The sequence below is a fragment of the Chelonia mydas genome, chromosome 1 (genome assembly GCF_015237465.2).
Source record: "Chelonia mydas isolate rCheMyd1 chromosome 1, rCheMyd1.pri.v2, whole genome shotgun sequence".
Taxonomy (NCBI): Eukaryota; Metazoa; Chordata; order Testudines; family Cheloniidae; genus Chelonia; species Chelonia mydas.
The window spans coordinates 130208018-130224060 of NC_057849.1; the positions used below are offsets into that span (position 1 = coordinate 130208018).

General features: G+C 41.0%; 1 protein-coding gene across 4 annotated transcripts in view; it reads left to right on the forward strand.

Annotated features, from left to right (window-relative positions):
* WWC3 (WWC family member 3) overlaps window positions 1-16043 on the forward strand; it is a 168236-nt gene that overhangs the window by 36841 nt on the left and 115352 nt on the right. For all 4 annotated transcript variants that reach the window (XM_037899987.2, XM_037899995.2, XM_037899982.2 and 1 more), the window contains exons 2-3: window positions 8682-8791; window positions 13288-13491. In XM_037899987.2, coding sequence (XP_037755915.1) covers window positions 8682-8791; window positions 13288-13491 — 314 coding nt within the window. The remainder of the gene's footprint in view (window positions 1-8681; window positions 8792-13287; window positions 13492-16043) is intronic.

The following is a 16043-nucleotide window of genomic DNA, read 5'->3' on the forward strand; positions in this document are numbered from 1 at the left end:
TCTTCAATGTTTCCCTTTCCTAACTGTATATTTTCTGTGAAAAAGAGTTGCTAAAATACCAGGCTAATGTACAAGCGTAAACTTATTAAAGTGGCTAGAAATTACATATAGTATGAAAGGCAAACAAACATTAGGAGAAAAGTCGGACATCTGACAAAAACAGTTTAGATATGTGCTTTCCTCCTCATTTCACCCTCTCCACTTCTCATCCCTTTTCTCCCTAGCAACTGCCAGTATGGTGTTTAAAACAGTGCCTTCACTTTGTGAGAGGACCAGCATTAGCCCTATCAGAATGAATAAGGATAAGATAATGAATAGCGTTTTCTTGTGTAAAATTGCGCACTCTCATTCAACATCCTGTGACCTTGTGAAAAATCTACACCCCGATTGACAGTTATACTCACGTAATCCCCTATGTAGAAAGCACTGTGTTGACAAGACATAGCTACTGGCTGTAAAGGGGCCATAGCAGGTATGAAAATCTCACCCAACATGTTCCAGCCTCTTGTTCTCCCAGTGGTCTAACTCAGGGGTGGTCAACCTGTGGCTCCGGAGCCACATGCGGCTCTTCAGAAGTTAATATGCGGCTCCTTGTATAGGCATCAACTCCGAGACTGGAGCTACAGGCGCCAACTTTCCAGTGTGCTGGGGGGTGCTCACTGTTCAACCCCTGGCTTTGCCCCCACTCCACCCCATCCCCTGAGCCTGCTATGCCCTCGCTCCTCCTCTCGCTCTCCGAGCCTCCTGCACGCCATGAAACAGCTGATCAGGAAGTGCAGGGAAGGATGGGGAGGCGCTGATCGGCGGGGCTGCCAGTGGGCGGGAGGCACTGGGAATATTGGGGAGCTAATGGGGGGCTGCTAACGTATTATTGTGGCTCTTTGGCAATGTACATTGGTAAATTCTGGCTCCTTCCTAGGCTCAGGTTGGCCACCCCTGGTCTAGCTCAATTTCTGAGCAGGGTGTTGGAAGTAACCAAAATTGGTTGTATCCAGTGGTGAGCTGGAGCTGGTTTGCGCAAACCGGTTGTTAAATTTTGAATCCGGTTTAGAACCGATTGTTAAAGGGGTGGGCAAACTCCGGCCTGCGGGCCACTTCCGGACCACGGGACCATCCTGTCCAGCCCGCCTGAGCTGTCTGCTGGGGAGGCTCCCCTGAGAATCCTTTTTAATTTTTACTCACCCGGCGGTGCTCCGGGTCTTCAGCGGCACTTCTTCGGCGGTGGGTCCTTCAGTGCTGCCGAAGACCTGGAGCGACTGAAGGAACTGGTTCTTCAGCTTTTGGCAGTTCATCACTGGTTGTACCGGGTGTCTGTACTAACAACCAAACTGCTTTCAGCCCTCTTTGAAGGAGCAGGAGGGGCATGTAGTTGTCACTTGTTATGTACCCATAAAGGTTTTCTTATTATACAAAGGTCCTTTGAGTTTTTTGTGTTGTGTTCTTTTTATCCCAAGAGGGGATTTCCACCTTTTTAAAATGAAAAAACAGGATTCTATTATAAAGGGTGTTAAAGTTTGGGCTAAAATGTTGCGTATTCACCTAAAATACTGTGATTTCCCCCCCTTTCCCCCCCGAGCTAATACTTTTTTGGGAACTACTTTTGCAAAGATGTTGGACTATATTTAGAAGCATTTACGTTATCCAGAGGAGCGCCTCTTATGCATCTACAACAGATGATAATGTAAACTAAACAAATTGAGGATGGGAAGCAATCCATTCCGATTCAATCAGAATCTAATCAGGTGGCAACACTGTCTCATGTTCATGTCAAGTCTCGAATCTTGTAATTGGACTGTTCTTATAATTTGGCTTTTAAATTGGCAGAGTAAATATTTAGTAAAGCTAGGCATTATAGGAATATTTTTATTTGCTTTATTGCACGTGCATACAAGACTGTCTTTTAAAAAAAATGTTTTTACTCAAAACAATTTAGGTGGGGAAAAAATCCCCCAAAACAAAATATCATGGTTCTTAAAGATTTCTTTCTGTTTTTAAACCAAGGGGATTCAGATTCCAGAAGCTTTGTAATGTGCTTCAAAATTTGAAGGGTTACATAGCCAAAAATGGCTGTGATGTCAGAAGATTGGTATTACTTTTGGAAAAGGTAAAGTTAAATCAAAGAGCTGAGGAAACAGCTTAATCTTGATTTGAATTATGGTATGAATAATGGCAAAAATACTGGTAGACTACTGTTGTGGCAGTTCGTTGACTACTGTGAAGTATGGTCCCTAGATGAGAGACCAAATCCTTTTTATATAAAAATGTACCATTTTAAAATTTACCCTTTTAGCTTGTACACCACAGATGATAAGAGAGACAGAAAAAGCCAGTGTGGAGTGATCTCACCGTATCACTGGTTTGAAACTTAATCTGGCGGTCTTTAATAAACGTTTACATGGAACCTACCAAGTACTTTTTCGTGTGCTCATTGCAGAATGTTAGAGGACTTGAGTCAAGGGACCACAGTGGAGTCTGTGTCTTTTAGTGAGCACTAAACAGGTCTCAGGTTGTGCACAACAGGCGTTATTTAGTTGGCTTTTCCTTGCAACTGGAATGAATTTTGTTCTCATCAACATGAAGGATGAATACCATTGGTCTGATCCAAGTAGAGCAGTCAGGCACTGTACAAGTTCTTTAAACTAGTGGAAAAAAGGGATAACAAGAACCAGTGGCTGGAAGTTGAAGGCAGACAAATTCAAATTAGAAACAAGCAACACATTTTTAACAGTGAGGGTGATTAATCATTGCCAAAAAACTACTAAGGGAAGTGGTGGATTCTCCATCTCTAATCACTATTTAGATGCCTTTCTGGAAGATATGCTGTAGCCAAACAAATTATTTGGCTCAATACGAAGGAAATGGGTGAAATGTAATGGCCTGTGATAAACAGGAATAAATGATCCCTTCTGGCCTTAAACTCTCTGAATCTATGAAAGTTTCATCCAATAGTTCTTTCAGCACGTCTCAGTATTTCAGTTACCCCTTTTCTTCAAGTACTAGTGTTTTTCATATGCAGAGAGAGTGAATTGTGCTATATTATGTTTTGGTTTTATACTGTGAACAGATGAGGGAATAGAATAAGACCACCAAAGGTTGTTTTCACTTGTGACTTCAGACAAGAACCTATTGAATTCCTTTTTAAGGTAAAAAAATGAGTGCTCTTGGTCTGTTGCTGCCTAGCTCCTAATTTTGATGATCTTAAAGTGTTTTTACAGATGTACACATTCCAAGTACAATTCCTTATATAGAAACAGGAAAGGAGACCTCTACTATTTTTTTGTAGCCGTTGAATTAATCAAAGAAAGGGATGTGATACTTCCAGAGGACGTTTAATTTCAGTAGTCTCCTGATATATTTTTTGGCTGACCTGCTGCAGCAGTGTCTGTTTGTATGTTACTGTTCTACAATTTTACATTTTATTATTATGGGAGCCTGTAGTTTGCCTAGCAGAAAAAACATTTTTCTAGACTTCGTCTATGTTCAGAATTGTACCAGTTTAGCTAAAGGTGTAACTTTAAACCTGATTAGTTAGACCTGTGCGAACACAGTGTAAACACCTTAATCTGATTTAAACCTTGCTTATTTTGATTTAGCTTAATTAAATAAGGAATCAATAAGATACATTAATATAAATTTGGTTTAAATCAAATGAAGAACACCCACTCTGTTTTGTACTGGCTTAAGGAAATCAGTTTTAAACTGAATTAAAATTAAATTTGTACAACTTTGAATAGAGACAATTCTTTAGTAAAAACTTTACTTAAATAACTGAGTTGTTGACTGTGGGATCATTGTTTCTATTTCCATTTTTTCTTTTTAGAATGCTGACATGAATTCTTAACAGATCTAAGGTTTCCTTTGGATACACAAACTATCATTCCACAGTTTAAACAGGTTTTTGGAAAATGGTATAAAACCTGTTGCATCTACTTAATTCCCTTTCTTTACTGTTCACTTTTGCTCTGTCTGTTCCCAGAAAGTTAATATTGTTTATGTTCTAGAAGTTTAAGTGAGAGAGGTGGGATCATTAAGGATGCTGGATTAAGGTTCTTATGGCATGCAAAGGCAGAATACTGCATATGTAGGTTTTGCTTATGAATAAGGGATGTGTATGTGTGATGGGCAAGCATGCCTCACTATCCATTCCAAAGAAAATCTTGTTGATAATGTGGCAGTTTAGGTAGGAACCAATGTCTAGACTATCTTGAGTAATTGTAAACACGGTGGTGTCTAGAACAAAATCATCAGAGGTAAATCAATTGCTATGCCTTCTCTTGTATTTTTAATATTGTAACAGAAGTCCAGAGAAATTAGAACTAATGTGGCAGTATTTTGCCTGCATAACTACTAGACAAAGTCCTGGAAGAACACTTATGCTGTTCTATAATAAAGCTTCTTCTCAATGACTGCAGCTTTTGGTTCAAATGGACAGTTCTACACGAAGTATCATACAAGTTGTCAGTAATGGAAACTTTTAAGGTAGGTGTACTGTATATGTAGTGCTAGAGAAAATTTTACTGTAACAATACTCTAATTGTTAGTGTAACTGTAACAATAGCTCTAATCTGTAAAATTCCTCCCTTATTTTACTAGATTTCAAATCTCAAATCATGTAGCATTAGTAAACTCTAATCACTTAGTCTAAATATATTTCTGTAGCTCCTAAAGTTCATAAAACTTCCTATTTTTATTCCCAATTGTTTGGGTTTCCTGTTGGGTAAGTATTGTGTACAATACCTCGTAATGCTATCATAACTTTCATTTTAGCAGACTGTTGAAAATATTCTTTAATCTGCAAAATTTTATCAAACCTAATTTGACATTTTTATCTTTAAAAACAAAAGGACATGATTGCACTGATCATACGGTTCACTAACTCTTGTACTAGGCACATTCAAAACCGCATGATTGTATGCGATTGTGACTATGAATTACTGTCTTGTACTTCCAAAGTAATTCACAGTTTTAAAGCACTCTACGGGCATTTAAAAATGCTTAAAATAATCGTGGGAGATAAGTAAATATCATTGTTCAGTTTGCGTGCATGTGCCTATGTATGGAATTTTTGTGATCTATCCCAGTGTGGTTTTACCACTGGTGCTGCACCACCTGTGGTAGTGATGGTGAAAGAGCTAGCGTGGAAATGGCAGCGGCTTTTCATGGTCTCTTCGCTAGCACTTCCACTAAGGTTAGCACTGGCAACACAGATGCACTGGTTCAAGACCAAAGGTGAAAGAAGTGTTAGTATAGACACAACCTTTTAACTTTCAGATGCTATAATGAGAATCTTATAAGTATGTAGATAGTTTTGAGGGGCACACTTTCCACGCCTTCTGCATGTGACATCGATGAACAAGTCTGAGCAACAGAAAGTGTTCCTCTTGCATCTGTAGTGAAGTTGGGTGTAATTTAAGAACATTCTACATGTGCTTGCTGTGCACCCCTTCTTGGATAGAAAATGAATCCTCTTCTGAAATCTTTCTTTGCTTCTTTATTTTGTGTTCAATAAATTTAACTATGCAGGTTTCAGAGTAGCAGCCGTGCTAGTCTGTATTCGCAAAAAGAAAAGGAGTACTTGTGGCACCTTAGAAACTAACCAATTTATTTGAGCAGAGCTTTCGTGAGCTACAGCTCACTTCGTCACGAAAGCTCTGCTCAAATAAATTGGTTAGTCTCTAAGGTGCCACAAGTACTCCTTTTCTTTTAACTATGCAGGGGCTTTTTAATTGGATCAGTCATAATTTTCCTATCTCCTTCAAACCAAAACCTCGTTTGGTACTAAAACAAAACTTTTGGGTTTTTTTTGTGTGTGCCTATCTTCTACCTGTTGTGCAGAAGAAATAATCAGTGTCTCTGGGAAACATCTAGACCACAAGTATATGGTAAGTAGGAGAACAAACTAGGATTTTGTTAATATTGTTTTGAATATTGCCCAAATTAGTTTGTTTCCCATCATGTTTACAAACATGATACTGTATTATATTCCCTGCATTTTGAAAATGAGTGGAACACTTTCACATAGAAGTATTGTATAATGCAGAGTGCTGCTATAAAAGTGTGAAAAATACTTTTTTTTTTTTTTAAGTTGAGAGAGAGTTTAAGGAGAGCAAGACCCAGACACTACTATAGAGTCATTATATTTTCCCATTTGTATTTGTAAAGTTGACATCGGGCCTAAAGGTTTTGGAAATTATGAAAGATTTCACTGTTTTTATGTAAAAAGATAAGCAATGTCTTGCAGGCCGCCTTGGGGACAGTTAACAATAAGTCTAGTTTCTTTATTCTGAAAAGAACGTAGGTGGTCATGGTAGATAACGAAACAAACATGAGCTGCCAGTGTGATGTGATGGCTAAAAGGGATAAAGATCACTTTGGATGCTCAAAGGAACATTGAGTAGGAATACTGAATTGATATTACTTTTATATATGGCATTGGTGAAACCACTACTGGAATGCTCTGGCCAATTTTGGTATCAGTACTTCAAAGATGGTCCTGAAAAACTGAAGAGGGTACAAAAAAGAGCCAAGACTGGTTTGAGGTCTGGAGAATACACCTTCCAGTGAGAGACTTAATAAACTAAGTAGATTGTTTCATGAAGCAAAGGTTAAGAGACAAGTTGGTAAGTTCGTATTAACACTGAGAGACTATATCTGATACTTCAGGGCTTTTAAATCCAACGTACAAAGGCTTAAAAAGATTCAGTATTGGACTTTTCAAAGTTGAAGCTAATTAAATTGAAACGATTACTAAGGCTTACATTTTTTATCATTGAGGGTAATGAGCCATTGGAACAACTCGCCAATGGGTGTGGTAGATAATCCGTCAACTGAAGTCTTTAAACTGAGAAGGCTGTCTTTTTTAAAAAGATAAGAGTTTTTGCAGGAACTACTGGAGGAAGTTCAATGATCTGTGTTATATGGAAGGTCAGACTGATGACCATTAGGATTCCTGCTGGCCATAAAATGTATGCATTTATAAATGTTGTCCAAATTCTGATCTTTTATAGGAGACTGTATTCAGATATTGCACATTTGTGCACAAATTTGGAAGCTGATTTTAGGCTGTATGTGGTGATACGGATATCAGGGGAGGGATAGGTCAGTGGTTTGAGCATTGACCTGCTAAACCTAGGGTTGTGAGTTCAATCCGTGAGGGGGCCATTTAGGGATCTGGGGCAAAAAATTGGGGATTGGTCCTGCTTTGAGCAGAGGGTTGGACTAGATGATTTGCTAAGGTCCCTTCCAACCGTGATAGTCTGTGATTCTATGGATCACTTATTATATTGGAATTGTTTATATTTATATTGTTTATATTTAACTAATGTTTGTATTGTGAATATTTAGTTAATGTTTATCTTTATAAAATTAACTTTACTTTTGTGACTGAGTTGATTACATAGCTAGTTATACTTTTTTTATTTGAGCCATTTAGAAACTATTAGGGAATACATTGTGTGAGGGTTTCAACAACTGCTGGAATGGTGCTGTGGGAAGTCAAACTGGATAAAAATCTACACCCTTGGTTCTGTCTGGGTTACTTTTGCCTTTGTATTGGTTTTCTTAAATTCTTGGTAGTTTTGATGTTCCAGAGCAATGCAAATGTTGAATCCATGATGCAGTGGTACTCAACCAAGGGCCATGAAAAGGTTTCAGGGGGTCCACCAAGCATGGCTGGCATTAGAATTGCTAGGGTACAGGGCAGAAAGCCAGAGCCCCGTCGCACAGGACTGCAGCCCCGAGCTCCACCACCCAGGGCTGAAGCCGGAGCAACTTAGCTTCGTGGTGCCCCCTTTGGCGTGGGGCCCCGGGCAATTGCCCTGCTTGCTGCCCCTTAATGCCATCCCTGGCTTTTATATGTAGAAAAACGGTTGTGGCACAACTGGGCTGTGGAGTTTTATAGCAAATTTGGGGGGTGGAGGTGTTAGAAAGAAAAAGGTCAAGAAGCTCTGGTGCAGTGAATAGTAGGAAGAATGACTATTTACCAGTACTCTATTGAATGTTATCACTTGCCTATTAGTTTGTTGAGCAGTTGCTGCAGAAGTAGTATGATATTCAAAATACTCAGTTAGTAATTTTGCCACTGATACTTGTGTGTATCCTTCATTCTAGGAATATCAAAATGCTTCACAAACCTATTGTGATTGCCTGTTTCCGGGCAGAGCAGGGTAATTTATGTTGGCCTAAGAGAATAGAATTTCGTGAACAGTTATGCATTGGCAGTTGAAAAAGATACTTTTTCTTTTACATTTGAGCTGCTATGGATAGCAAATTGTACTGCTTTGACATTCTAAAAACTTGGATGCTATAAAGTTTCCAATAAATGTGAACAGCAATGAATTCCAGCTCTGTTCTCACATTGTTACTGCAGTATGGGGGTGGGGGGAAACTGGCAGGACTGCATGCCATCATAATTAAATAGTTAAACACAGAACTTCAAGGGAGAAGCTGTCTCACCTGTTTTGGGAGTAGCTGTCAGCATACTTTCTAAATTAAATGTTCATTTTCTTTGTACATTTTAGTTTTCATTTACTTAAAATTACTATTGCATACCCAAGTGTTATAACTATTTAATCTTGGTCAAATCAGAGGTTTGATATAGTCAAAGCACATACTAAATAGCATTAATTGCATAGTAAACTGTGCATCTTTTGAGTTTATTTTCATTATTTATATTTTTACAGGATTACAAAGCCATTAACATTTGCTGACTGTGTTGGCGATGAACTTCCTTTAGGATGGGAAACTGTTTATGATCAACAGATTGGAATTTATTACATGGACCATATAAATCGTGAGTAGAAGTGGAATTGGTTTTATGAACATTCACAAGCTGATATCTATAGTTGAACCAAGAATGATTAAGATGACATTTATTCAACTTCCAGCTACTGTGAGAAGTCCTGGGCAAGTTACTTCTTGTAGTGTTTCATATGTCAAATGGCAATAATGCCCTCCTTTTGTAAGGTGCTTTAAGACCTATGGATGAAAAATGGTTGTATGTAAAATCATTTTTACTGTTGTGATGTAATGCAAAGGGTTATCTAAACAGCCCTTGTTGAAATAAGTGAAGTTTATAATTTCATTTTAATATTTATATTCAGCAAGAATTTCCAGGGTAGGTGTATTCCTAATCAGTACTTCAGGTTCTCGTTTTGACAAAAGAGTATCGAAGGGGCATGTCAAAAAGTGATACAAATGCTAATGCTGGTGAAGTGTCAGCATTTTCAGACTGCATTTTGTGTGTGTTGTATACATTTCCAGTAGTCCATAGTTTGCTCCCTTACAAAAGAACCCACAACGCCCAAAACAGGCTGAGAGTAAGTGTGTGGTGTTTTTCATTGTAGCAGCTATTTAGCATAATTTTAAGATTATTGATTGATATATTTATCATATCTTTTTTATTTAAATTAGCAATCTCATCCTGTCCTACGCGTTGCATATTTTATGCTTCCACATAGCAAATCAGTGGGCTTAGAACAACTACTGGGTATATACATTACGCACTGTTGCTGTTGGGCTGTTGCTGAGCTTCATATAACCACTGTCTAGCACATTTGCCAATTATACTTTTTAAAGTATATATCTTATCTTTATAGCTGTATATTATTGCCACTGGTACTATTGTGCTGCCATCATTAAGCTGCTTATCACTAATGAACGAATGCTTTCAGAATTGTGCGAATTGGCAACTAGCTGGTAAGAAAAGAGGAAAGGTACGGTAGCAGCAGTAACATCAGTGGTAAATAGCACTCTCTGCAAAACCAATTTCAACCATCTCTTCGGAATCTAGTTAATTTAAACTAATAGTTTCAGGTGTTATACCAGCTTCTGAACTGCTCTGCATGTTTTTGTGGTTTTCACAAAAACATTTTTCACCTGATTTTGGTGTGTGAAAGATCCATACACAGACATTTCTTCCCTCTAAGAAAAAAAAACCTTTAAAGAGATTTTAATGCAGTCACTGGAACGATAAATAACCTAGTGAGTATTTCAAGATCCATTGAAAAATCATAGTGCAGGTGCTTGTGTAATTCTTAAGGTACTTCCTGTTAAGAATATTGCTCATATAATTTTTATTTGAGCTGTCAGGACAACTTTTATAGAAGATAGAGCTTTATCTCAGACTGTAATAGAACACCATAGAAACACACACACTGTACATATAAACACAGTGTCAATAATTCTGAATATTGTCACAGGTTTCTTTACTTTGTAAAGGACTTACCGGTATGGTAGATAATGAACTAAACACAACATCCCATTGGGATGCTGTGGCTAAAAAGGCTAATAAAGCATCCAATTAATAGGATTCCTTTGTTAGGAACTAAATTCTCCATGCTATGGTACAAAGATCTGTTATTTTTTTGTTTCAATTTTTTAAGCTTGATCCTAATGCAGGGGTAGAATTTATGGGGGCATTATTCAGTAACCATTGGGGATGCAATGACAGGTGAATGCATTGATGGTATAAGAATCAAGGAGAGGTGAAAGAATCTAGTGGAAAGAATCTCTTACTCTGGGGGTTCTGAATCTACCTAAAATATTTGCCACAGTAGCTATCAGGTAACAGTATCCAGTAGGAGAACAGGATCACTCCTTGATTAGGCTTTTTTCCATTCTTCTTGCCCGGTGGCCTGGTTAAACGCCCTCTCCAGCAGCTAGAGCTTAGTGTATCAGTAGACACCGTGGCAGAAATTAATGTAATAGTTACAGAAATGTTGGGAGAAAATGCAAGAGAGGTTTCAAATCAGTGCTTTTTAAAGTCCACACATTGTAGAAACCTCCCAAGCTATGTACACCCAAATCCTGTCTTTCCTTCGACTCTTCAAAATAGAGCAGCAGTGCATATCACTCTTGTAAGCCTCCTGTCTTGATAGCTTTACCCAAGAAAGAGGAACACAAGCTGGGCTGTGATGTAAAGGATTCTGGTCAATGACTTTCCATTTACATTAGGAAACCCAAGAGGAAAAGCAATCCTCTGTAAATCACAGAGCTACCTTCAGAGCCAGCCCTGATCTCCATCTCGTCCTGTTAATTCTGGACTTGGTTGGCACCCTCGGTGAGCTAGTGTTGGAGCCTATCCAACCATTTCTTAAGAAGCTTCCGTGGCTGCCAACCACAGAATTCCTTCCCCTCCTCCTCTGAGTTTTCAGAGCCTTTGAAGTCTCCTTTAACCAGTTGCACATTTCCCAGTTTTGGGAATAACATATTCCATGTTCTTGGCTAGCCAGGGCTATGCTTGAAGGACTATAGACATTTCAGTCCGCTCTAAAGAAACTAAATTAGTAGCTATCCAAATCTAAAACACCTTCCGTTTCAGTTTCTCTATGGTAACTGGTACAGTCTGTGCTCCATACACTTATTCCAGGCCAGAGTACAGTGCAGTGTTCCACAGAAGACTGTCAGTGTTGTACTTAATAGGAAGTGTCGCTCTTTTTGCATGGAATACAAGATGATGATGAAGATTTTTGGTCACTTAGCAGGTTTTGCAGGGCCTCAAAATGTACAGACTCCTATTCTCAAGGGCTATGTTTGATGCATTTTAACCTTTCCTGTTACTTGGGATTAGAATTGGAACATTGTGAAGAGCCATTTATTGGGGAATCATAGTTCTAAACCACTTTAAATATTTTCACTTTTTTAATTCCTGAAAATCTTGTTTGTTTAGGCGATTACTTTTCAAATGCTTTGCAAACAACAGAGCTGCTTGTAAGCAGTTTTTATTTTGGGGGGCTCAATCACTATAGTCTCTGATTTCACAGCACAAACAGAAATATTTAAATAGCTTTAAGTCCTATTATTAGTACCAACAAAAGAGTTGTCTTTCCCCTTTCCTATCATAGCAACAGCAAAATCAGAGTTTTTAGGGGGGAGAATTAACTGAAAATATCTTCTTTGCTTGTATTGAGTATTTGCTTGTATTGAGTCTTATGGCTTATTCTACGTTCCTCAAAATAGCCTGTGGTGTGATGTTTCAAAAATCACTTTATTAGTACATTTGGAACTCATAACAGAAATACTTCCTATGGTATAGTTAACCTGTGGAATACCCTACTGCGGGGTTTACTGTGGCTAAAGTTTTTTTAAAAAGGACTAAAGGATTTTGACAACTATTGACTGCACTTGTGCACATTAAGGTAATGATATAACTTGAACCATAAAGATTGATTTATGTGGTGGCAATGGAACAGCAATGCAGATAAGGTATAAGCATTTTTACTACCATACTGACGAACCCTGTTCTGAAGTATGATGGTAAGATGCATGCCCCCTGGCTGTATTACAGGTTGCACAATTACTGCCAACAGTGGAGCTGCAGTAATGGTGATTTATGCATCTGATTTTTGTAAACACAGCCATAGGAGGCTGGCATTCGCATATGCAGCGGACTCTGCACAAGCAGGATGATGTAAAACTTCTCTTCCTGCCCCCCCCCCCCCCCCCCCGACACCCAGAAAAATCTGTTTTTTCAGGGTTTTTTTGTTCTATTTTTTTGAATTTGTGGGCCACCGAAGTGTTTGCAAGAACATAACATATTGAAAACTTTTTTACACTATAAACATATATTTGAAAGAGTTTCTTGATACTAGAAACAAGCTTTACTTTTCAGTCTGTGACTGTAAACATTAGCTGTTCTCAAACGTTTAAAGGGTAGTGATGAGAACATCAAGGATCTTGTTATGACTGTTAGGATAGAAGAAAGTTAAAATTAAGCATGTGTTAAAGTGATTTCCTGAATCTGGGCCCAAAACACTAATCTTGGTAGCTAACTTCATTGTTCACTGTTTGACCGTGCAGGCATAAAGATAACATAAATAACCTTTCAGGATGTTGTGTTTCTCTTGCACCTTTCTGGAGGCTAAATGTGAAATCTCTGAACTGTTCCTACCACCCACTGAGTTAAGGCTTGGGATATTGATTTGGCTCTCTTACTTGGCTGTGGGTTGTATTGTGGTTAGGCCATCAGAATGGTCTAATTTGTCATCTTAAAACAAGTTGACTGAGTAAGATCATTTAGGGCTGAAAAATTAGTTTTCTTTTTAACCTCATCTCTAAGAATAAAAGACTCAAATATAAGTGACAGTGCAGTCACTTTTTTCGCTCTTTGCTGGAGTGATGTTGAACTTTGTGTTGAATTAGTATACTAGATGGTTTAGAGACAGACTTCACCTGGATTCTTTGAGCACATTTCCTGTGGTCATGAACTATCAGTGTAGGTATTGAGAAATGACATTGAGAAAGTACTTGTAATTAGTGGAGTAACGGGACTTAAGTTTTTCTCCTCAGAGCTCACACAGATTGAGGACCCAAGAGAGCAGTGGCGAAGAGAACAGGAACGCATGTTAAAGGAATATTTAATTGTTGCCCAGGAGGCACTTAATGCCAAGAAAGAGATTTACCAAATTAAACAGCAGCGTTTTGAGCTAGCCCAAGAAGAATACCAGCAGCTGCATAAATTGTGTGAGGATGACAGCCGTTCCTATGCAAGTGGTGAGTTTACTTTCATTCTCTTGCTAATACATTTTTTCCACTATTCAGTTTTTACACACAATCTGAGAGCTTGCTTCCATCACGCTCTTTTTAGTGATGTAAAAGTTTAAACTACTCATGAAATTGCTGAGATTCTTGGAAGAAATAGCAATCTTAAAAGAAAATAACCCTCTCCAAAGACAGTTTCCTGCAATATAACTAGCAGTTTCATTTTAATGAACTTGTAGTTTTGAAAAGTAAGTTCTATCTTTACTTAGAGCAGAAGGCTAATCTTTTTATCCATCTGCAGAATACTGAAAGCATTATTGTGGCAATGAGAGTAGAAATAGGACAACCCTAGTTTCTCTTTCTCAGGCTCAATGAATGTGAAAGTCATGTGTTACATTAATGAAAAACCCCTATTTCACTGGAATATTTTAAAGTATGTTTGGATTCCGGTTACGTGCATGCAGTCCAGTTCTTCTTTGAGTGATTGCTCATGTGTATTCCACAATAGGTGTGCATGCTTGCCACGTGCACTGGTGCTGGAAATTTTTCCCCTAGCAGTACCCGTAGGGGGAGTGCCCCCTTGCCACCCATGGAGCAGCGCCTGCCTGGCGCGGTATAAGGGGAGCTGCGCTGTCCCCCCATTCTCCGTTCCTTCTTGCCGCCAGTGATGGTGCGTCGGAACTGCTTAGCTCCAGCTTTGCTGCAGCTCATCCCCAGAACTCTTCATTTGTTCAGTGGTAACCTGAAGTCAGTTAGCTAATTCAGGTAGTTTAGTTAGTCATTGAGCCCTGGCCGGGGCATACCCCGCACCACAGGGTTTAAGTCAAGTGGCTCTTGTAGGCGCTCTATGCCAAGAAGTGACCCACACGCGGGTTGTCTGTGCTGCTTGGGAGAAACCCATATCAGCAAAAGGTGCAAGATCTGCAAGTCTTTCAAGCCCCGGACCAAAAAATAAAGGGACATTAGGCTCCAGGCCATCCTGATGGAATCGGCGTTGGCTCCAACCCCAGCACACCGCTCCGAACCGGTACCCGGCACCGCAGTGTTGGTACATGGAGACCCTCCGGTACCATCGTCCAGTCAGCACCGCTCCCTGTCCATGGGGCATGCCAAGAGGACCGGAAAGACTCCCTCTTTGCAACGGCACCGAGGGAAGTCTGGGACAGAGGCTAGGCCCATGTCGGGTAGTCCTTGACTCCCATCAGGCCCTAGGCCTCCGACTAACGTTGAGTGGAGTAGCCTGGCCCCTTTGGAGCAGGCCTCTCCGGATATCTGGATGCCATCTACGCCCAAAGACCTCCAGTCAGCAAGGGACGTCATGTCCGTGCCAGTGCCCAGAGGTCCGCCGATGTCGGCCCCACGCTCCAGAGGCAAGCTGCCGCTGGGATCACTGCAGTTGCCACTGGCCTGGTACCGGTCTTGGTCGGGGGAACGTTCCCAACACTGCTCACCATCCAGGGCTCAGTCCATGTGGATCACCCTTGATGCCAGCCAGACTGTCCGGATGGGTGCCGTCTGACTGGGACTCCTGGCACCGCTCGTCTTCGCGAAGCGAATACCGACGGGACCGTGGCAGATGTCGCCAACGATCCTCATCTTGCAGGAGATACCGAAGTCAGTCATGGCACGATCGTCGACGCCGTTCCCGCTCGGACTCCCGTTCCAAGTCTCCGCCAAGGCACTGTAGCCCAGGGTGTCGATTGCTGGCGTGTGGCCGACATGGGTCTGCCCTTTGAGGCCGTTCGCAGAGCAGCTACTACGGTTGGTGCCGCTCCTCTGTTGAGATCACGGTCCCGTGGCCAACGTAGATCTTGGCACCACCGATACTCCCGGTCCAGAGGCACCAGAGGATCATATGCCAGCCAGGCCTCCCCTCACAGCTGCCCGTCTACAGGCCAAGCTAGCCAGCCTGAACAGCTGGCCCCGACGGTGCCTCAGCAAGCGCAATGGCACCAAGCATCGTGGCTGGCCCAGTGGTACCAGTGGGCACTGTGGCCTACGGTGCAGCCCCCCGGTGGAGGCTGGCTTGGTGGCCTGGGCCTCGGAAGCACCATCGGCGTCCACCTTTAGACCGCCAGAAAAAAGGTTGGTGGAACCTGTGTCCTCGGTACCGTGCCCGGAGTCTGATCAGGTGGTGGATCCTCCAGTGCCGGACGACACCCAAAGCACTGCACCGGCCTTGCCTTGTCCGAAGGAGCTGATTGCGGCCCCGCCCCCCCGTCCCGCAGGAGGATTACTGGGCCCACCAAGACCTCCTACATAGGGTGGCAGCAAGCCTCCACCTCCAGGCTGAGGAGACGGAAGAGACCTCAGACTCCCTTTTCAATATGCTGTCCCCTTCAGCACCAGGCATGAAGGGGTGGCAAGAATTTCAAATGCCCTGTGACAAACACCAGCCTCGTTGGCTCCCATTTCTAAAAAGGCAGAGCGCAATTACTTTGTACCCACGAAGGGACATGAGTATCTGTATACCCACCCAGCGCCCAACTCCTTGGTGGTCGAGTCAGTCAACCACAGGAAGCGGCAGAGGCAACCAGCCCCGACCCCCAAGAACAAAGACTCTC